Source organism: Urocampus carinirostris, chromosome 1, assembly GCF_059441175.1.
Source record: "Urocampus carinirostris isolate Australia breed hairy pipefish chromosome 1, RoL_Ucar_1.0, whole genome shotgun sequence".
Taxonomy (NCBI): Eukaryota; Metazoa; Chordata; class Actinopteri; order Syngnathiformes; family Syngnathidae; genus Urocampus; species Urocampus carinirostris.
This window is the reverse complement of record NC_142349.1, coordinates 40,611,239-40,633,778: the sequence shown is the minus strand read 5'-3', so window position 1 is coordinate 40,633,778 and position 22,540 is coordinate 40,611,239. Positions and strand designations below refer to the sequence as shown.

Sequence of the window (22,540 nt, the reverse complement as noted above, 5' to 3'; positions counted from 1 at the left end):
TTATAGTTATGTCATGATATGCCAATTGCCCTTACCTGCGCTCACTCTTTCTGCCCCAGCTGCCACTCGTTCCCTGTTTAGTTCTTCCCCTATTTAAACACGCCATTCTCATTCACTCCTGGTCAGTCCGTCTGCGAACTTCAGCGCATGCAAGGCAAGCACTTTTGACTCTGGCTCCCGTTTTGAACCTGACCTGTTTCCTGTAATGATCCCAGATCCAAGCTCCGTTCTCCTGTCCCGGCTACCCGTATCCTGACTCTGTTTCATGTATCGATCCCTGATCCAAGCTTCGTTCTCCCTTTCCGGCTACCCGTGTCCTGATTCTGTTTCCTCTATTGATCCCAGATCCAAGCTCTGTTATCCTTTCCCGGCTACCCGTATCCTGATACTGTTTCCTGTATCGATCCCTGCTCCATGGTCCGTTCTCCTGTTCCGGCTACCCGTATCCTGATTCTGTCTCCTGTATCGATCCCCGATCCAAGCTCCGTTCTCCCTTTCCGGCTACCCGTATCCTGATTCTGATTTATCTATCGATACTGATCCATGCACCGTTCTCCTGTCCCGGCTACTCATATCCTGATTCTGTTTCCTGTATCGATCCTCGATCCAAGCTCCGTTCTCCTGTCCCGGCTACCCGTATCCTGATTCTGTGTCCTGTAGCGATCTCCGCTCCAAGTTCCGTTCTCCTGTCCTGGCTACCCGTATCCTGATTCTGTTTCCTGTATCAATCCCTGCTCCAAGCTCAGTTCCCCTGTCCCGGCTACCCGTATCCTGATTCTGTTTCCTGTATCGATCCCCGATCCACACTCTGTCTCCCGTCCCGGCTGACCAACTTGTTCCTATCTCCGACCATGCTTTGTTCACGAGGGCTTCCCACTCCTCCTGCCCAGCGAGCACCAGATTGCTATCTTTTTCCTCTCGCCCTGACTTCCCCGATCCCTTAAAAAAGGATTTTATGAAATGTTATTCATTTTGGTCCTCTGCTTGTACCGGTCGTGACAAGTTACAGAAAAAAAATACAATCAAAATAGGTATATTTAGTAAAAATACGAATTACTTTGCAGGATTCACATTTAAAAGTATATTTACATATACACAATTGGATTTTCATCTCAAAATTGCTGGATTTAACATTATGATATTAATATTATTATTTTAACTACGATGTAATGTATCAGATGAATTTGAGTATAATCATAATTCAGTAAGAACATTGCAGCATACACATGTGTAGCCACTACAAATATGTCATTTCCGCGTATGCTGTGGCATTGGAGATTATCATCCGGCTCATGGGACGGCCGTTCCAACAAGCCTGGTAAATCTGGATAGTGGTATAACCACACCAAAAAAGTAAAACTTGAACTTGGACACAGGACATCCCAGAGTTTGTTGGAAATTAGGAAAGTGAACTCTTAATCAGTTAAAAATATATATTGGGTCCCTAATGTCCTTAATGTGAACTAGAACAGGGCATATCTTTCCTGCCATTTGAAAGAGAACGTTTCATTTTTGCTTAATAAAATATACTACTAATTTTAAGCACTTTTTGGTGTGCTACAATTCTTTTTCGATGCTGTTCATTTTTCTTTAACAAAAAAATAGTGATTTTATCTATATTATGTTTATTTTGTCCTTTATTAGCATATCTAGTTTGGGAATATTCCAAAAGTAATTAAAAGTAATCACTGCAATATTAGTGTTTGGATTCGGATACTGATTACATATTTCAACAGATAACCAGGAACTGTATCGAACTACAGTAGCTTCTTAGTCAAGTCAAGTCAGGTCATGTTTATTTGTATAGCCCTTAATCACAAAGAGTCTCAAAGGGCTGCACAGGTCACAGATTATTGCAAACCACAGACTATTATGACACCATCCCCTGATCTAAAACCTACATGAGGGCAAATAATACACAGCTATTGTCAACATAAAATATAGGTTATTCATATGTTATAGATTAGAAGTGTTTTTAAGCCTAGATTTCCACAGTTCCACTTAGGTTGCAGATCAAATCTCTTGGGAAAGAGCATTCCACGGCACCGAGGCCCGAATGGAGAACGCTCTCGAACCTGCGGATCTCTTCTTGGCTCTTGGGATCACTAGTAAACCAGCATTTTCAGAGCGAAGGCTCCGGACCGGAACATAGGGGGAAATCAAATCTAAAAGAGATGAGGGAGCAAGTCCATGCATGATTTTGTATACTACCAACAGAACCTTAAAATCACATCTTGATCTAACAGGGAGCCAATGCAGGTTAGCTAAAATCGGGGTCATTTCACACTGCTGTAAATGACTACTAGACTTATCAAACAATAAAAGAGACTATTTTCTTTTGTATTTTGTCCTTTGGCGCAGAGATACCTAATAATTTCTATGTCCTCGTTAGAAAAGTGCTTTCCACATTGTTTTGTACAGTTGAGTGTCGTCTTGGCACAGCATGTCATCTATTATGCATCAGCTGTATCCGTAGAGGACGGAGAACGCTGCAGTGACAACTCTTGAATCTAGTTAATTCTAACTTTAGCTGTGCTCGCTTATAATTGCGTCTTCCGACGTCTTGCTCAGGTGCACTGTGACCTTGTAAGACTTTGATATGCAAAGTAATCGCTCCGCCTTTTCCTTAAGCGGGTTTGGCATTCAATCTTTCTACGCTAAGGCTGGATTTGTTTTCCTGGTGGACGGCAGTTGATGTTGGCGTCACGCCGGGAGAAAGCGGCAGAGTAATGGAGGGATTTTGTTTTGGTGTCGAATGCCTTGCGGAGCTTTGCCTCCGGCTTGTTATTGCCATGAATGTGATAACAAAATAAAACTAGCACAAGTAATGTTGTTGTGCCAAGGTGCGGGTTGAATTTCTAATTTGCAATTCTGCCAACTCTGGGGAAAGTTTAGGTTTAAGATTGTCTTCTTTCCCTCCCCTTTGTCATTCTTCTCTTCATCCACGTACATAAAGCACAATATAAGCAAAAAGGATCGTAAATTAATAGATTTCCCCCTACAGCACTGTATGAGCCAAACCAGGATGTGAATCTAAAAGGAGCCCTAAAAGATGTTGTATTTGTTGTATGTTGTATAAAAAAAAAAAAAAAAAAAAAAAAAAAAAATACCTCACACGTATGTAAAATGGTACTCACGTACATGCTGTCTGCACTATGTTTGTTCACTGCTCAACAGACACCGCACAAAAACTGAAAACTCGTGCCAACACTACCCCATACGAAAATAATGTTACTCAAGTCTTGTTCTTGCACATGTCGACTGCACTACGTTTAATGCTCAAATTGCACAATGTCTGACCATTCCTTTTTTTGCACTATGATGTCTATGCTTGCACCAATGTATATGCGGACTATTTTTGCACCATGATGACTTTGCACCAAATGCAATATTGCACAACCGTTACGATACAACGTTATCACGACAACCCTGTATGTAACATCCCACATGCTGACATTGTTGTGTAAATACCATGTAAATTATAACTATAGCCTTATTCCCCTTGTTTTATAACATTATCTTCTCTGTTCCTTTATCTTCTTGCTCATACCCTCACTATGTGTAAAACTGGAGTGTCATGCCCAATTTCGTTGTCACAATATGTTAGCCCATTTGTAACAATGACAATAAAGGTATATTCTATTCTATTCTATTCTATTCTATTCTATTTTAGATTTAAGTGATGCGAGGTCAGATTTATGAATAAAATAACCTACTTCTTAATCATCATTTGATTGGCAGAACAAGAAAGCAATAAAGCCATAGACACAAAACGTTGTATTGTCTTACCTTAATTTACTAATGGAGTCTATGCACTGCTCATTCTGAATAAAGAGATCACTACATAGGTAATTTTCCTTTATGAAAAACGTCCATGCAGCGAGAGAAATATTAAGAAATGGTTTTGCTTTCTTTTAGCTGGCAAATACTGCCACTAATCCTATTGATTGGGCCTGAGGTTGGCGCCAAATCAGACTTTGAGACTCTTCGTGATTTAGGGCTATACAAATAAAAATGACTTGACTTGACTTGACTTGATTTCTTTGTTTCATTATGGCCCTCTGCTACAAGGCAAGAGCATTTCATCATAGTAACACTTGACATAGTAATTGAATTAATATGATTTATAATCAGTGTTTGGCATGTTACTTTAAAAGAGTAATTATTTATAGTTACTCACTACTTCTACCAAAAAATAACCGAGTTAGTAACTGAGTTACTCTATAGTTCAAGTAACTAGTTACCAGAGAAAGTAACTATTTCTGTTACTTTAAAAATAAATTTTATGTCAATGAATTTGACATTTTCCAAGCAGTTTTTGCGTCGATTGAATAAAGAAGAACAGACAGGTAGTTAGTTGTCTTATAGAACCTTCTAATTTATTTGTATTTTACTAGATTATTTTACCTAATTTATTGTATTTTACCAGCAACATATTTATCCTACACTTCAAATGCAACAAAAAGAAAACAGTCAACAATATATTAAAATAACAATCAGCAGTAAACAATATAAAGTTTGTTTAATAAATTAAATCAAACTCAAATAGTCCGTTGTAGAGATGGGAATTCCGACTCTTTTAAGAGGACCATGCTTTTTCGGCTTGGCTCACTAAGAATAACCTTCTCTATCGGCTCCCAAATGGCTCTTTGGGTTGTTTTTTTGTCCATATATTACCATCCATTAAGATTATGAATGGCTTAAAAAGGGGAAAAAAGTGTAACAAAATTAGCACTTAAACTCGAAAAACCCAAGAACCATAAATTGAAATATGTATAAATCTACAAAGAAAAAGATAAAATTTTTGTTGACATTCCATACAAATTCAAAGTCAACAGCACAGAATACCTGAAAAAAAATGCATTTTGACCAATCACAAGAGAAAATTAGTGTCTCTAATGGATCCCACTTCCTGAGCCGTTTTGTTCATTTGCAGCGTTCACTAATTGGCCTTTCCTTTCGGCGCGTTTGTAAATACTGCATTCTTAATCGTTATCGAACTATATAGTAGTGGCTATTTTGCATGGTGACTCGATCCCTAAAAACGTGACGTCACGAACTCTGAGGGGAGCGAAAAATACCTACTCTCTTAGGGACTATTTAGCCTATCAGAATGCAAAACACAATACATGATAAAATTCTATGCAGCAGCGAGAACATAAAAAATGAAACACATAATAGCAAGAGGTTACTGTATTTTCTTTTAAATTGTATGTTTCCATGACTGCACATCATTGATTTTGACCCTGCTAGGAATGGGAATGAGACTCATGAAAGTGTCTGGCATTACAGAAGAGAGACCTTCCTCAAGCTGCCTTTTTCCCTCTATATTGGCAAATTGACACATTTTGGCTTGGGGAGTTCAGAAGTGTTTGAACTCCACCTGTGATTGAGAAGAATGTCAGGGGGGCAACCCTTTTCTCCCACCAGCCCAAAATCACGCCGCCTCTAAGCCCCCGCCCTCCCACAGGACGCCTTCTATTTATAAGCAGCCTACTTCTTTTAATACTTTTTCAGTCCTGATGCTGTGACAGTTCTTAAACGACCGGCTCGTGCTGGAGAGCGCATGAAAGCTTGCATGATTAGAGACGATCCTAGAATGTCTGTCAACGCGTTTGTGGCTGTTGAGGCAAAAAATTAGGAACAGGCTCAGATATTGAAATTCAGTGAAATGACTGTGATCCCAAAGCTATGCTAAAAGTTATGATCGAAACGACCTACAGTTTCAGGGAAATGTTCGTTTCCTGCAATGAATAAGACCTCCCAGCAAAAAAATGAACTGCAACATAAAATAATTAGTTTATTGTTGTATAAGTACAGTGGCCCCTTTTCATATGATATTAATTATTTTTCAGATTAAACCAGTATCTAGAATTTCTCGTATCTCAAACAAATTTTCCAGATAAAGAAATAATTGAAAAACAATTCATCCATTCCAAGCCTCCCAAAATTATTCAAGTTAACCCTTAGACAGTTATAAAATATGTCATGAATCGGAACAGGATCAGCACCCGAATGCCTGACGTTTCTCACACAAGTTTTTATTTTACGGAAAAGGGGAGTCATGCACATTAGGCAGCGGTCTGGTGTGGAAAGACAGGAAGCCAGAGACCGACGAGATCGATACCAATTGCCAGAGCAGATACCGGACAGGACGGGCCAGACAGGATGGATATTGAAACAGGATATCGAAATTAAACAGGACAAAAATAGACGGGAACAAAACTGGAAACCGATATTAAACAGGACAAAATAAACGGGAACAATACCGGACAGGAAATACCAACAGGAAACAGGACCGAGTCAGAACCCACGTCTTGCGGGGCAGAGGTTCGTTGACGGACTGACAAAGGAAGCGTGAGACCACTGAGCTTAAATAGACGGAAAGCCAATCTGTCAACGAGCCACAGCTGGTGCCACACGGGCGGGGCCAAATGGGCCCCATGGCAACCGTGACAAAATACATCTTCCTCATCACCAAACCACATTTAAATAGTAATTCAACATAAAATTACAGTAATACGATAAATACCAATTGCTGCTGGTATATGCTGTCTAAGTTATAACATCAGTTCAAATTAAAAAGTAGATAATAATAAACCACCTGAAAAATAATTTAGATAAATGAATAACATATTGAGTAAAACAATGGTGGGCAATGTTTCTAACTAAGAAAGTGCCAGCTAGCTTCTGCTTGTGTGTGACTGAGTGTTTAGTGCAAGCAGTGTAGATGAGTGATAATGGTAGTCCCAAATTCCTTAAAGGGACATTGTGTAAATAAAAATCCTAAAAAAAACGATATTGATTTGATGAATAAGCAAAAATCTTGCTATAGGTACTCAAAAAAACTATTTTGAAAGGCTTGGGGAAAGAAAAGAGAAGTCAATTGTTGCGGTTTGGTCACTTCAAGTCTAGTCTGTTTTAACTCGTTTTCAGTTACACTACACTACATATGTCAAATTAATGGCCCACCGCATCATTTCATGTGGCCTGTGAGACAATGCTGAGAGAAGCACAAGAGAAAAAAAGAGCAAACCATGACTTTGTTTTAAATTCGTACACTGGATGTTGCCAGAGCCAGGTGACACTTGCTAAGCACCCACTGTAGCTGTATTTGCTGACTACCATTATAAAAATGGAGAGAATTGAGGATACCCATCCCAGTGTTATTTTACTTAAAATAAAAGGCATAAATGTGCTGTTTAAGGCAATATGAAAAATTCAAAATAAAACAAAAAAAGCACCTGGCCTTCTTTGCAGGGGTTTAAAGAAGCTTTGGCTCCTTTTTGTAATTTATATGAAATCTAACAGAGAAGTTCCCATATTCCGGTAAACATCTTCATTAAGAGAATAAAAGTGAAAAGCAGAAATATTTTTAAATCATTAAATCAATCATTTCAATTAGTGTTTGTATGTGTATATCTATCAATTTCAAATCAAGAGTTGCTTCGAGTTAGTTAAAATGTAATGGAAATTGAATTACCGTAATTGTTATTTTTTTGCTTTTTTTTTACATATGCAGTTGATAAACACAACAATAAATTAGAATGCAGTAAAGGAAAATCCTTTGAGAGAAAAAAAACCTTAATAATAGTTTTGTAATCAAATCTTACACCTTTGATTCGAAATGTAATTGTGAGCCTCCAAAATGCCCCCCAGCCCTCCAGTTAAGGCACACTTTGTATGCCAATAATTTACCAATCCACCCCCTGTAAGAATGTTTTTTTTCTACCATGTGATCCCCAAGCTAAAATGACTTTGACGCGCCAGCTTTAGAGGTAAATGCACAGATCACCACCATTCACATATTGAATAGTCCTGAAATTGTAGCTTTTTATTCTTGTTAGGTTTTTCTTGTTAGGTCGACCTTCCGAATCGAATGATTAAATGAACTGATTTATTTACAGACCTGTAGAGAGCTTCCATAGAAAACCAACTATGGTACTCGAATGATGGGGTTTCCTATCTCTGACATTTGTGTTTTGCAAAAACACATTAAAAAATCTAACTACTTGTATACATTTCTTTATCCTCTGCAAGGAAGGGCTACTATAGTTTTGCAGTGAAGAGCCTGGAGGAGCTTCGACATGAAAGTTTTAAAAATACATTTGTAGTTATCTTTAATCATGAATCAGGTTTCTGTGTGTTTTGAGTAACTCTTAAAGGTTGCTTTTTCATTGTGTTAGGGTGCTGGGGAAAATACAAATGTTTGGATTTGGCCATTGATGAGCCTATGATCAGCTTTCCTGTTAATTTTAGTTGGGAAATCTCATTTTTATCAAGGTGTCACCATTTCCTCACCATTAGATTAACACAACTTGGTCGCTTCCTCTTCACTATCGTTGGTGATAGTCCACATGTGTCCCCTAAAAACAACGACATTTAGTAGTCAAATGTTAGAGTGTGGGCAGCACGGCGGCACAGTGGTTAGCGCGTGTGCAGCACAGTTCTGAGGTCATGGGATCGAACCGCCTATGTGGAGTTTGCATGTTCTCCCCCGTGCTTGCGTGGGTTTCCTCCGGGCACTCCGGTTTCCTCCCACATTCCAAAAACATGCATTTCAGGTAAATCGGCCGGTCCAAATTGTCCCTAGGTGTGAATGAGCGAGCGAATTGTCTGTCCCTGTGTGCCCTGCGACTGGCTGGCAACCAGTTCAGGGTTTCCCCTGCCCACTGCCCAAAGATAGCTGGGATGGGCTCCAGCACCCCTGCGACCCTACTGAGGATAAGCGGTGCGGATAATGGATGGATGGATGGATGGATGGATGTTAGAGTGTCCCTTTGAAAAAAAAAACATCTTACAGCTGGTATGAAATCATTTCATTTTAATTTGAGATAATCCAAGACTGTCATGGATTTGGCACACTTTGTCTACTTTGACCTCTACAAGCTCAGTCTGTAGGGCAAATAACTGATACAAAAGTCTGTAAAAGGGGAATTGTCTCGGGTTTGCATTTTGAAAGTGTATCAAAGTCTGCCTCTCAGCTGTACTCACACACACACAATCTGAGGTAGTTCGCCCTCTTTCTCCGCTCCTCTCTCACTGAGGAACGACAAGATTGTCACTTTTGTTCTTGTTACTGCTGAATGGCAGGTGAGTCAGTCTCTTTCAAAGTGTCACTGCCGCGTTTATGCAACTTTGGGCAAGTTTGCGAAAATGGCACGATGAAGCTGAGGTGAAGGAGGTTTTGGAGGTAAGGAGAGAAGAGACTCAGGTTTCTGCAGCTCAGCTGCCTTCCTTGTTGCTCCTCCTCCTCTGTCTGACAGCGAGAAATTTTGAGAAACGGGATTTCATCTTGGGTCTTGCCGCCAGACTTGGATGGGGACTCGGCAGGATCGAGGGGAGGAGGAGGCACTTGCATCCTATAGCTGAACTACAGCGCATCCCCAAAAAGAGCCATGGGAAGAGAACGCAGACTTTCTAAACCTTTTCGGTATGTTACTTTTTGCTTTTATCTCAGCACTTTTTGCGGATTTATTTAGATGAGACGCTTTCTACTCTGATTTCTTTTCCCACTCTGATTTGTGGTGACTCTGCGTGTCAGCGTAGGAACACATCAAGGTGCAGGGAAACTTATATTTGCCTAGGAACCTTCATCATAATAATAATAATAATAATAATAATAATGCATTTTATTTAAAAGCGCCTTTCAGGCCACCCAAGGACACTGTACAGACAATGGAAAAAAATACAATTTAAAAAGTTGTAAGCGAAATAATAAATAAAAACAAGACATACCCATATAATTGAACAGCTTTTCAAGTTGCCATTGAAGTTAAAGCCCCAGTGTGTAATATTGACCACTAGATGTCACTGTTTTGTGTAATTGAACGAAAACCAGTGCCTCAGAGCACAGCGTAGGAGCAAGTCGCAAGACAAACATGCCGGTGACCTTAGATAGGGATTCCACGATGTAAAATAAAAACAAACCTCTCGACCTATGATTTTCTTTTTCTTTATGAGAATTAACATTGATATGATAGTTCTGGTATTTTCGCCAAGTATTCATATCAATTTTTTTTTTTTTTACTGAATGATTTTTTTTTTTTACTGAATGATTTTTTTTTAACCACTAAGAGGCACTAAATATTACACATTGTCCTTTTAAGTTCTAGAAAACGGGTAGACTTAAAAGTATCCCCAAGTTTTAAAAATATCAAAATCTGAGGAAATAGTACATATTTTTTGCATGAAATCTCTATAGAGTATAGTCTGTCAGTATATTTCAATGATTTTCCGAGATAATGCATTTTGAAGACAGCATGTCTTGTCATTGTCATCCTGAACTGTGATGTCATGGGAGGAACAACAGCACCCTAGCAAGCCACAGGCCAAATTGTTTTACGTGTTAACTAGTCAAAGAGGTTACGAGTGTTTCAAGCATAGTTTTGCTGGTTTTTCTTGAGAATGCCTAGGCGTTGTGTCGCAGGTGGGTGCAGTAATAGTACAACTAAGGAAGAGCAGGGTTAAAAGAGGCTAACTGGCAGAAAAAAAATACACTTAGGGCTTTGTTTTTTTTACATTCAACTTGTGTTTAATTTTTATTTGTAATAAAAAATTTAAAAGATAATTCTTAAAATTGGAAACATTACGGCAGATGTTAATTATTTAAAAAAATAGGAATTCAAAATAATCATAAAGTAGGATGTTTTTGCTCATTCCATGGGCTATTATTTTTCTTGTTAAAATGATAAATTGCGTGTTTTCCTCTAACTATAAAAATAAAATAAAGAAACATGGATAAAGATATAAGTAATACTTAAAATTAGCAAGACTTTCTGCTAGTATTTGTTAAACAGGACTAGTAGAAAATTATGTTGGTAAAAAAATCTTTAATTTGTCTGAACCCTCATTATTCAATACCATACAGCTTCTGCTACTGAGTAGGAAACTGACAGAGATGGGAGTTAGCTCACACCTTGTAGAATGGATTACGGACTACCTGACAGGCAGACCCCAGTATGTGAAACAGGGGGGCTGTACATAGGACACTGTGGTTAGCAGCACAGGATCTCCGCAGGGGACCGTGCTCTCTCCGTTCCTATTCACTCTGTATACATCGGACTTTAAGTACAACTCTGAGTCCTGCCATGTGCAAAAGTTTGCCGACGACACTGCGATCGTGGGATGTATCAGAAATGGGCAGGAGGAGTAGTACAGGAAATTGATTCAGGACTTCGTCCGATGGAGCAACGCAAACCACCTGCACCTGAACACCACCAAGACCAGGGAGATGGTGGTGGACTTCAGGAGAACTAGAACTCACCCGGTTCGTGTAACCATCAAAGGAGAATGTGTAGAATTTGTCCAGACCTACAAATACCTGGGTGTGCAGCTGGACAACAAACTGGACGGGACTGCCAACACAGAAGCTCTATGTAGGAAAGGGCAAAGCCAACTTTACTTCCTCAGAAGGCTGGCCTCCTTCAAAATCTGCAAAAAGCTCCTGAAAATATTCTATGAGACAGTTGTGGCAAGCGCCCTCTTCTATGCGACAGCGTGTTGGGGAGGCAGCGTCAAGAAGAAGGATGCCTCTCGTCTCAATAAACTGGCGAGGAAAGCGAGCTCTGTTGTGGGCACAGAGCTGGACAGCCTGACAACAGTAGCTGAGAGACCGGCACTGGAAAAGCTGCGGTCAATCATGGAGAATCCATTGCATCCACTACACAGCATTATCTCCAGATAGAAGAGCAGTTTCAGCGACAGACTGCTGTCACTGTCTTGTACTACGGACAGACTGAAGAGATCTTTTCTTCCTCATGCCATGAGGCTCTTTAACTCTACCCGGCAGAGTAAAAGCCCACATTAAACCACACCCCCTACATTGCATATTACTGAATTTTATTGCAATATGTATTCTGTGTAGCACTATTTAGATATTCTATATAACACGGTACAGTGGGCATTTGCACATCACACTGGGTATTTGTATATTGTATTCTTTTGCTTTATTATTGTATTGCTCTCAGCTCAGGGATGCTGCTGGGAATGTGAATTTCCCTTCGGGGATGAATAAAGTATCTATCTGTCTATCTGTCTTTCTATATCTATCTATTTCAAAACATACAAACGCTTTAAAATGTTTACACTTCCCCTTTTACACACACTAACTAACTAACCGATAGCAGTGTCAGCCATGCAGGACAACTACCTGCTCATCAGGGGCATTAGAATTCAGTGTCTTGCCCACAGACACTTCCATATCTAACACGGAGAAGCCAGGAATCAAACCCGCGACCTCTTGATCCCAAGATGGGTACTTTACCTCCTGAGTAGATGTTTTATTTTGTAGACCAGTTCGCTCTACCATGAAGCAAATGGTTATTTTGGATTCATTAAACTATTTCAACAGTTCTAATGACACCGTAAAACAGGGGCGTCAAACAGGCAGCCCGTATCAGGCCCGCTAAGGGATTGAATCCGGCCCGCCAGACAACGCTGAGGGAAGCGCAAGAGAAAAACGAGCTGCATTCTCAAATATATTATATTTGATGTTGCCAGAAGCCAGGTTCCTCTCACAAACATTGTACTTGTATTTCTCTCTCTTCCTACCCTTTTCTCTCACTCTCTATCCCTCTCTCTTTCACGCTCTGTCTCTTTTTCTTTGTTCCTATTCGCATCTTCCTCTCTGTATCTTTTTACCTTCTTTTGCTCCCTTCTTTTTTCCCTTTTTTCTCTCTTTTCACTTTCTCTCTCTCTTGCTTTCCTCTTCTCTTTCTCTTTTCTCTCTTTCTGTTTCTTTTTGGATTTCTTTCTTTCTCTCTCTTTCGCCCTCTCTCAATATATCTCTTTTTATCTCTTTTGTTTCTAATATGCTTTCTCTTTTCTCTTTCTTCCTCTCTCTTTCTTTGTCCCATCCACTCTCCTTTTCTCTCACTCTCTTTCTCTTATTGCTCTCTCTCTGTAATTCTTTCTCTCTAATTTACTACTCCGGCCCAGGGGAGAATATTTGTTCTATCATGTGGCCCCCGAGTTAAAATGAGTTTGACACCCCTGCCGTAAAATGATGTGAATGGATAAAAATAGTTTCCCTTCCTATTTATATAAACTCCCCACTTGTTGTGAGATATACAAACCAAATCTCAGATAGAATATTTCAAAAGTGCCTCACAATGAAAACAACTGATGTTCTCAAAAGACCTCATCAGTCCTAATAATAGGATCTTGTCGCCCTGCTTGGAATTGAGGCTGCCCTGAATCCAAAGTTGAAGTTGAATGACAACCGGGATTGTTTTGATACAGCCGTATTTGCAATTGCGACCCCAACACATTGACTGGCCTCTTTTTGTTGACTTTCGCCAGGGATGGATTCATGTTGGTAAAGTTGTGTGTCCCACATCAAAACACTCGCCCAGAAACAGCTCTTACTCTTTTCTGTTCTTTCCCCAGGCTCTGTTCTTTTGTTGAATGGATGACAGCAGGGTATTGTGAACATTTAAGAAATTTATGAACGCCTTGCCTGTGTTTTCCCTCATGGCATAACCCACGAAAGTCGTACCGTTTCTTAAAGATGTCGCGAAAAGTTGATTCATGTTCTGAAAGGAAAAATGCAACTGAAGACAGTGTCACTACTGCCCAAGTCACTTTCTCAAACAAGCGGCCCTTTGATATGGAAAAAGTCGAATGTTTTTTCTCCTTTGTTTATTTTACACCCTCACAATTTCAATCACATTGCAGTATTGGGATAAGTAATATAATCATTTTTGGGTTGTCTGCTGTACAGAAGACTTTAGCCAAGGTCTGCTTCTTTGGAAATCAATTTTGAACGTAAATGCATATTTTCTGACTTGCTACCAATCAAAAACAGGTGAATGAAAAATCTTTTGTTCCCGTTCCCTACTCCACTTACTGTACGTCAAAGGGAAACACAAGAGGGCGGAATCCTGCTTGTTTTAGAGGTTTCCCCTCAACCTTAAAATCTGACTCATTAGCAAGCTTTGCAGAAACCCACTTTTTTTGTGTTGCATCAATGAAACCGATAAAATATGCAGACATGGATCCCTTGTACTTTACACACCACTGGCAAAGACAAATGTTCATCTTTTGCATTGTTTTTTTCTGGTGAAAGTAAAATTAAATGTTCTATTTGTTTTATTGTCTTAGGAAAATGTCTGGCATCGATGAGTTAATTTAGGGCTTTGAAATTTTTACTTAGGGGTCAATGTTTCTTAACTTTTATTTGGGTATTTGAATACACATAACATATTTGATAATGCTGTTATTTCTTTTATATTTTGATGGCCACTGTGCATTTAAGGACCAGTCTTTAATTTTTTGAACACTGTATGTCGCTGTATGTGTAGCGCAATTGAAAACAAGTGCTAAAAAGCACAAAGATGAAAACAAAACTACAGAGACTCAAGGTTACCAAACCACATCCTTTTACTTTTGTTTTTTTCCCCAGCCTTTTTGAGGATTTTGGGTACCAATAATTTATTTATTAAAATCCATACATTATTTGAATGTAGAAACAAAAATATACGAAATGCAAAGTTCTTTACTGGATGTAGAGCCATTGAGCCTTTATTATATCAGAAAAGCCACAAAGTTTGTTTTTCAAGAAAAAGAAAAAATTCACAAGTGATGCGATGCGAAATGTAAGATATGAATAGGAACAAAACAGGCCTACTCTAAATTTCGTAAAAAAAAAAAAAAAATCCCCAGTGACTAAGGTTCTAGTATCACAGTTGACAGTTCCGACAGAGAGCGCTGAGCCACACCCACCATAGTTACAGTATCCATGTATCAAACGTGGAGCAAATAGGGCAGTCGAAACAACAGCGAGTTACTCTTTAATCTGTATTCCTGATAGCATAGCTGTATCATGTCTTCCTTATTATGCCAACTTATCACAAAAGGCAGTAGAAAAGAGTTTCAATTATTATATACAGACCTATTTACATGGCATAAAGGTGTCGCTAATAACCTTGTAATGTTGCCGATCTATGAGAAAGCCGTCAGCCCCGTAGCAACTTCACGCAGAAACTGATTCAGATTTGTCACCTCTGATGGACTCTTGCTGCAAATGTAAAGCAGGGTATGTACTATTTATTTTTTTCCCTTCTAACAGACCTTAATGAGTTTTAGATATGTCACCCCACTCTTATTTCTTGGCATCTAATGCTATAAACGTTTTTTAAGCTGTCTTTGCAGAACACTTAGTAAGTTCAAATTCGCAAATTTAGGTACCGATGTACAGCAAAACTCTTCACCAAAACGAATGCAGGTTTCATCACTTCATATGTATTGTCGCAGTGACCACAAAAACTTGGTACTGTCAATTTGGGCAACATGATCATTTGAAAAAGCGGTACGGAATTTTGAACTTTTTTGATCACTGCCGCCATCTCCTGGATTCTGTCATCATTGCTGCCTTATTCAGCCCGTTCATGATGCACCTGCAAGTTCCTGCATTTCATGGAGGCCCTCGAGTTGACTAAAAGTTGTCAAGAAACGGGCCAGCAAGTGGGAAGTCGGAACTCATATGCGTAGACGATCTGTCACTTTAATTAGGAAAATAAAAGTTGTCACACACAAACGGACCAAAAACAAAACAAAACAGGTTTAAAGGCAATCAAAATTACAAACTAGGCATTACTCAGATCAAACAGGCATGAACAGGTCTTCAACAAGGTGAAGCAATGGTCTGCCAACAGGCAGTCCCAAAAGGAGCATTTAAGTACTCCACAAGCAATCAGTTCAATACGTCTCAGCCGGTGTCAAGGGGCGGGGCCAGCTGGGTGCCATGACAACCGTGCAGGACATGACAAAAGTAAGATAAAAGCCTACAGGTGGCTCTTTGAATTCAATTGGGCATTGTTCACACATATTTAAAGGTGGAGTCTGTAACCTCAAAATATTGTACTTGCTGACGCCATCTTATGGATGAAATCATCATTGCAGCCTCTTTCAAGCTGCTTGGGTGGCAGATGCACAAAATTGTCGCTTTTGGACTTGCTCAAATAAACTTTCCTTTTTTAATCTTTTTGTAAGTTTTAGTTGGCGTTTGGACTGTATCTGAAACAGTCCTTTTCTTACTTTCACCATTTTCATCTTAAAATACAATAAAACAAGGAGCACAAACGTTAAATCATACTCCAAACTCAAAATCAAAAACAAACAAGCCTTCTCCCAGCCTAATGTGCTCCTTGGCCCGGAACACTGATGATAAAAGTTAAATAAAAGAAGACAAGTGCAGTGAAATAAATATATATGTATTAAGGCTTTTTAAACTCAGTTGGGCATTGTTAACACATGCTTAATAAAGAAAATATTTTCCAAAATTTTTTGAAGGTCACCTCAAATTACGCACCCCACCTCAAACAGAGAAAATATCTAACGTTTTACTTTTTGAAGACACCTCAAATGACGCACTCCACCTTTAAACTTAAAAAACTAGTGTCAGGGATTCAGTTTAAAAATATTTTTGACGGAAAGTGTGCCTCAAGGTTATTAATGAAAAAAGTGTGCCTTGGTTGGAAAACACTGTGTTAAGGCACCAGAAGTTATAGATGGGAAAGGGTGGGGAAAGTGGAGCACCGACTCCCAAATGTGCTTTTGCTGTCTCTCTCACTCACTCATTTTTTCTTTTTTTTCTCTTTCTTTTATTATGTGAGCCAATGTGAAACACTCTTTGCACTTGCTGCAGCAAGTGCACAAACCGAAGCCATCTCGTTGCAGCTCGCTGAGAATTCAAATATCTGTCTTTGACATTGGACCTGACATGTAACAGTTGTTAGAATTAGAATCTATAGTATAACCTTGAGAGTTCCGTCTCTTGTTCGCTGCAATGTTCGCCAGGATCTTCATCCCCAAGAAGCACAGGGAGCGCTTCGACCAAGTGGTTTCCCAGAGCCTGGCGAGCCGTGTCAAGGGGCGGAGCTTCAGCGACCCGAGCCGTAGCCACTTCCGCCGCAGCCGCAGTGAGGATCCCCCCGAGCACTTGCTGGTCTCCACGCGCGCCAGTTCTGTTCCACGCACGCATGCGGAGGAAAACGCCACGCCGCCGTCCCGCGGGATGCGCAAGACCACTTCGCTCATTGCTGGCCACTCCAACAGCTCGGCCACAAAATGCAGGTCAGTTTTGTACGCGGCCATTCAAATGTCATTGCGGTAATTTGGGGACATTTTTATCTTCCTTACCTTTGGTTAATAAGTGCACACACACCATAAACTAAAATGACATAATTCAAACAAGCATAATGGCCTGGCGTTGTGTGCTCAGCGTTACTGGGCATTCTACTTAGGCCATGGTTTGTTGAAAAATTGCCACGGGGCCAGTAGGTAGCGCCAAAGACTCGCATGCAGCTCCAGGGACGCTTGTACAAAAAAATGTGTCCATCGAATTTGTTGGTACCTGTGCCTTGATACGGAACCTAGCTTACGACACTTGAAGAGGCCTAAAGTGTACATTTTCACAAAAAACGGTTCAGCCATTACAGCTACGGGTAATCCAAAACCAAAAACCTCACAATAGGCCAGGCAAAGTAACGAGAAGAAAAAATGTGTTTTTTGGACCCTTTGAGTACACGTAGTTTTTAGTGTTTTTAGCACTCATTTTTACTTGCACGACACAATACAGTAGCATCTAGTGATCAAATAACATACTGTCCCTTTAGAGAAGAATATTTAGAATATTAGGATAAGAAAACATTTCAGATGGTAAATTTAAGGATATAGTGATGAGTTTGTAAATATAACACGAAAAAATCACAATACTGTTCAAATATCACATGGGGAAAATATAATAGTATTTATTGTCTTTTTGATCAATGGCGGTCCTTTTTGCATCATCTAGGCCACAAGGCTGTGTTCAACTGAAGTAGAAAAAATGGAAAATACCTGCAGACATGATTGAAAGAGTCCTACACTAAATTAAACTGGACTTAAAAACCTTAGTGCTAGAACTCAACAACTGGAATTGCCTTTGACAGAGTTGAGAGCGTTTGACCAATACCACAATGAAATTCCCCCCAAAACATTTTGGAGGAATAACATAATTCTTTAATAAACAATAACAGTTACTTTATATAAAGAATCAACTGCAATTTTTTATTTTTGAAGTTTGATTTTCTTGTTTTTGACTGTATAAATGCCACATGAAGCCTCCCCATGTACTGCCATAAGGTTGTGTATTGGCTTGACTTTCAAACTTTACCCATTATGGCTACCCAGCAATCTGGATTATTGTGAGAAATGAGACACAATTCTATTGATTATGAAGATTTCTGTTTCTTGTTTTGTATCACTCTTAGGACTGTGAGAGTATGCAAAGGGAACATGAGCTTTGGCTTCACTCTGAGGGGTCATGCTCCTGTCTGGATCGACTCAGTTGTCCATGGTAAATACAAAAAACGCCTGTGAGGCTGCTGTTGAGGGCTGATTTTGGTTGTGAATACTTTGACTGACTTTGCAATGCAGGGAGCGCAGCAGACAAAGCAGGTTTAAAATCAGGAGACCGCATCCTGTTCCTCAACGGGCTTGATATGAGGTAAAATCAGTCGACAAGATTCTCTTACACCGGAATGCAAGTAGCTCATGCTTTGCATTTGTCTTCTTTTCATCTTAACAAATGGCCTCAGGACCTCCTCCCACGAAAAGGTGGTCTCCATGCTGCAGGGAAGCGGGGCCATGCCCACCCTAGTCGTGGAAGATGGCCAGCCTTCGTTAACCATGTCAGAGCAGGAGCTGGCGGCCGGCGGCAACCCTGCAGAGCGCTCTCGATCACCTACGCTCAGCTCCCTCCAGTGGGTGGCCGATATCCTGCCGCAGAGCATCCGCGTCCACGGCCGCACTTTCGGGCAGCAGCTTGAGCATCTGCTGACTATGCAGGAGAGGTACACCATCTGCAAAGCTCTGGAGAACTTCTTCCAGCACAGGTGGGCTAGAACAGGAAAAAAGTGTGTCTGTGATCAAATTCTAAGCCGGGCTGTTGCCATTGCCGCAGGAATGTGGACACACTGATCGTCGATGTGTTTCCGTTGCTGGATACTCCAGCCAAACAGGTCATCTGGCAATTTGTTTACCAGCTGCTAACGTATGAAGAACAAGAACACTGCCAGAATAAAATCTCACGCTTTCTCGGATCCAACACACCAGGTGGGGGTATGAATTTTTAGGTGGCAGGTACTTACTGTGGGTGGAATACTCTAATACATAATTCTCAATCAAATATCAGTTTTGAAGCACCAGTGTATTTGACCACTAGATGGCACTGTATTGTCTAATGCGAACGGAAACCAGTGCTACAGAGCCCAGCGTAGCAGCAAAATGGTAGACATGTAAAAGAAATACAAATATCTCGACCTATGATTTTAAGTTAACATTGGTATGATAGTTAAGCATTTTTGCCTTGTAATCAAATAGATATTTGTTTTTTACTGAATTAAAGTTTTTTGGCACCACTTGGAGGCATTAAATATTACACACTGTCACATTAACTTTTGTCGATCTCCGTTGATTCACAAAAGTCTATGCTTTTATGTCCCATTTTGATGCAGCATGTGGATTATTTGTCAAAGGGATTGCCATGATAGTCTCATCTGCCTATAATGTGTTAGGTTCAAACAAACTAGCAAAATAATGACTTTTACTTGACACATCCTGACCCAGGTAGCCACATAATTATTCAAGGACGTCAAAAAATTTTCATCCTCTAATTGAGTTTTCCTAAACTAGTGGGTTGCGGACCTATTTCAGAGGGTCACAAAATATTTCTGAGAGAAAAGGTTTGAGGGTCAATTACACTCCTTAACAGTAGATGGCGGTAATGCGTTGCAAAGACACACGTCATTTCCTACCACAAAAAAAAACCTTGTTTGCGCATGTTTAGCATTAAAAATAATTTTATTACCTAAAATTGTTTTGGTTTTCTCGTCATTTTCATTTTTGAAAGAAAAAGATTAGTTTTTTCTACTATATCTGCTTTAAACACAATTGTTTCAGTAGATATGTTTGAAAAGTGGAAACTTTTCCTTGATTTGGGTCACAGCTTATCATTAGGATGGGATGGAGGGTACTCAAGTCCGACCTGTTGAGGACGTCTGCACTAATTGGCCAAACGGAGAAAATTTGTTTGTTTATTCTTGAAAATGTGATTCTGACTAAGGTCTCAAGCACCATTTGATCTTTAAGATAGAGGTAAAGTTTTGCATTCATAGTCATTTGAAATTGTCTGTTCATGTGCGTGCGTTGCAGTTCCGCCACCACCTCCTCCTGTTTCTTCAGAGCCCGAGATTGCCCCTGAACCTCATCGACGAAGCAGCTCCATGAGGGTGACGGGCACCACCTACAGGAGCAGTGTGAGGGGACGGAGCTCTGATGACTTGTTCATTGGCACACACTTGAGCATGGGTACACAATCTGTCTTCCTGTGTTGTTTTGATGATCAATTGAGTTCTGTTATGCTTGAGAACCAGTTGCCAAACATAGTGATTGCTATTGACAGCCAATTTGCTAATTATTTTTTATATGCAATTTGGCAAACTCAGCTTCACAACAGCTGCATATTTTACTGATAGTGAGGATGTATTTAGCAACATTCCGTTTGCTCACAATTTAGTTTTTTAATTTCAACTTGCCATTCCCAAAACTGTATTTAAATGTTATATATATGTTCAAATCTCAGTTGTCTAGGTTTATTACTAATTCAAATTTTGTACATAACTTGTGAATGTTTCCCTGGCGTCAGAACATTAGCGACGTTGCATTTAGCTTATTGTGATGCCCGCATGAGTTTAGGATTCCGCGCTGACTCGTTCTTAGAGGCTGGTATGAGGTTGGCCCCAGGAGAAAGACAATCAGGGGATGGTACATCTCTTCCCGAGACGCCCAACAACCTCACAAATGTATGTATTAGCCCGTTTCCACTGGTGACAGTTTTGCAAAACAAATCAAGAAAAGAGCTTGATTATTTTTGTTTTAATTTCGCTGCACTAGCTGTCTGCTGTGTACTCTGAACTGGAGAACATGTATGCAGCTAAGAGATCCAAGTCCCTGAAAACACGTCCTCCTCCTGCTCCTGAGAGTTTGCTGGATTTGGACCTGCCTTCTCGCTCAGATTCACCTCTAACACATGCGACCACAGGTAGCAGGACCATTACCTGCTTGTACTGTAATGGTGGTATTTTGAACTGACATAAGCTAAAGCGTTAACCAATGCTATATATTTTTGATTTTTTTGGTAATGCATGCATTGTGTTTCTAATATACAGTCTTTTTCGAGATGGATTTAAATAAAGGGGATAGATTGGGATTAATGGTGCCCAAGTACAGCAATGCTAAATCCCCAAGCAGCTAACCCATTTTAGATTTATGAATATTCTTGTTTTGCATTGATTATATGTTTATTACATAAACCAAAACCGAGGTGGGCTTGTGAATCTTTTGTTGTCAAACTTTATGAATTGCACAGCAATATAATTTGAAATGCACTTTTTTTGGGTCAGTCATCAATGTCATGCGTTAAAATTTTGTGGTATTGTCTTTGTCAAAATAATTTGGGTTTTTAGTTGCCTTGAGCTCTGTTTCTTTGACTGATCACATTTGACATTTTAACTAAAAATAGCACGTGATGGATTCTCTCCAATGGTTTACTTTACATTTTGCGTTCTACACACCATCACAATCTTGCTGTGGGAAATACGACCTACTTTTTTCCTCAGCTAATTGTATTGGACTATGCTTGATCGCTAAAAGATGAGCATTAAATCTTTTAGCTAAGACATAATATGACATTTCCTGTGTTGCAGGTAGCTGTAAAGGTCCCCCAGCCTCTATAACCTGGCCAGAGTCTCTCCACAGCCCTCCCTCTTCGCAATTCTACCCACCAGGCTTGACAAGTCAGAACAGTGGGGAGTCCAACCCTTACATCAGCCTGGACAGCCCACCACCTTCACTGATGGAGCTTATGGATTTCCCATCCAGTCCACTGCCACACCGCAGCAGCAAACGCCGATATACTTTCTCAAAGCCACCACGATCTGAAGACACTGATCGTTTTCTGGATGCACTGAGCGAGCAGCTTGGCCAGCGAGTGGCAATCGTTGATGATTTCCTTACACCTGAAAATGACTACGAAGAGGTTGTCATGTATAATTTTTTTCTTCAAGTCTTATTTGGGTATTTTAGATTATTTAATTTACACAAATGCTGCAGTTGTGACAGGAAGTGTAAAAGCTGTCAACTTAATATCAAGATAAATGCATAATACACATGCAGGCACACACATGCCTACATCCCATTATCTTCAGCTCACGTCCAGACTTTTTCCCACAGTCAGCCAATGTCCAGTAAAAGTGCTTGCCTGTCCAAGTATCATTTTTATTTTCTAATTCAAATGTGTTAAAAGCCTATATGGGGTGTTTAAAAGTAATTTTACCTGCGGAGGCTTCATTTTACAGATGGAACTGTCCATGTACCATGGATGATTAACTTGGCACAAGCATACTGTATTCTGTCTTGTTTAAAGTTGCTCTCGATCTTCTTCAAGCTTTAAACTCATTGTCACATAATACTATCAAGGGGCATTCACAGATATGTG

The 22,540-nt window shown here is 39.9% G+C and overlaps 1 protein-coding gene across 1 annotated transcript in view; it reads left to right on the top strand.

Annotated features, from left to right (window-relative positions):
- Nucleotides 1-22,540, top strand: part of grid2ipa (glutamate receptor, ionotropic, delta 2 (Grid2) interacting protein, a) — a 48,319-nt gene that overhangs the window by 10,158 nt on the left and 15,621 nt on the right. The window contains exons 5-13 of the mRNA XM_088334913.1: nucleotides 16,801-17,076; nucleotides 18,255-18,340; nucleotides 18,421-18,490; nucleotides 18,582-18,878; nucleotides 18,947-19,098; nucleotides 20,197-20,352; nucleotides 20,764-20,846; nucleotides 20,938-21,085; nucleotides 21,750-22,081. Coding sequence (XP_088191039.1) covers nucleotides 16,801-17,076; nucleotides 18,255-18,340; nucleotides 18,421-18,490; nucleotides 18,582-18,878; nucleotides 18,947-19,098; nucleotides 20,197-20,352; nucleotides 20,764-20,846; nucleotides 20,938-21,085; nucleotides 21,750-22,081 — 1,600 coding nt within the window. The remainder of the gene's footprint in view (nucleotides 1-16,800; nucleotides 17,077-18,254; nucleotides 18,341-18,420; nucleotides 18,491-18,581; nucleotides 18,879-18,946; nucleotides 19,099-20,196; nucleotides 20,353-20,763; nucleotides 20,847-20,937; nucleotides 21,086-21,749; nucleotides 22,082-22,540) is intronic.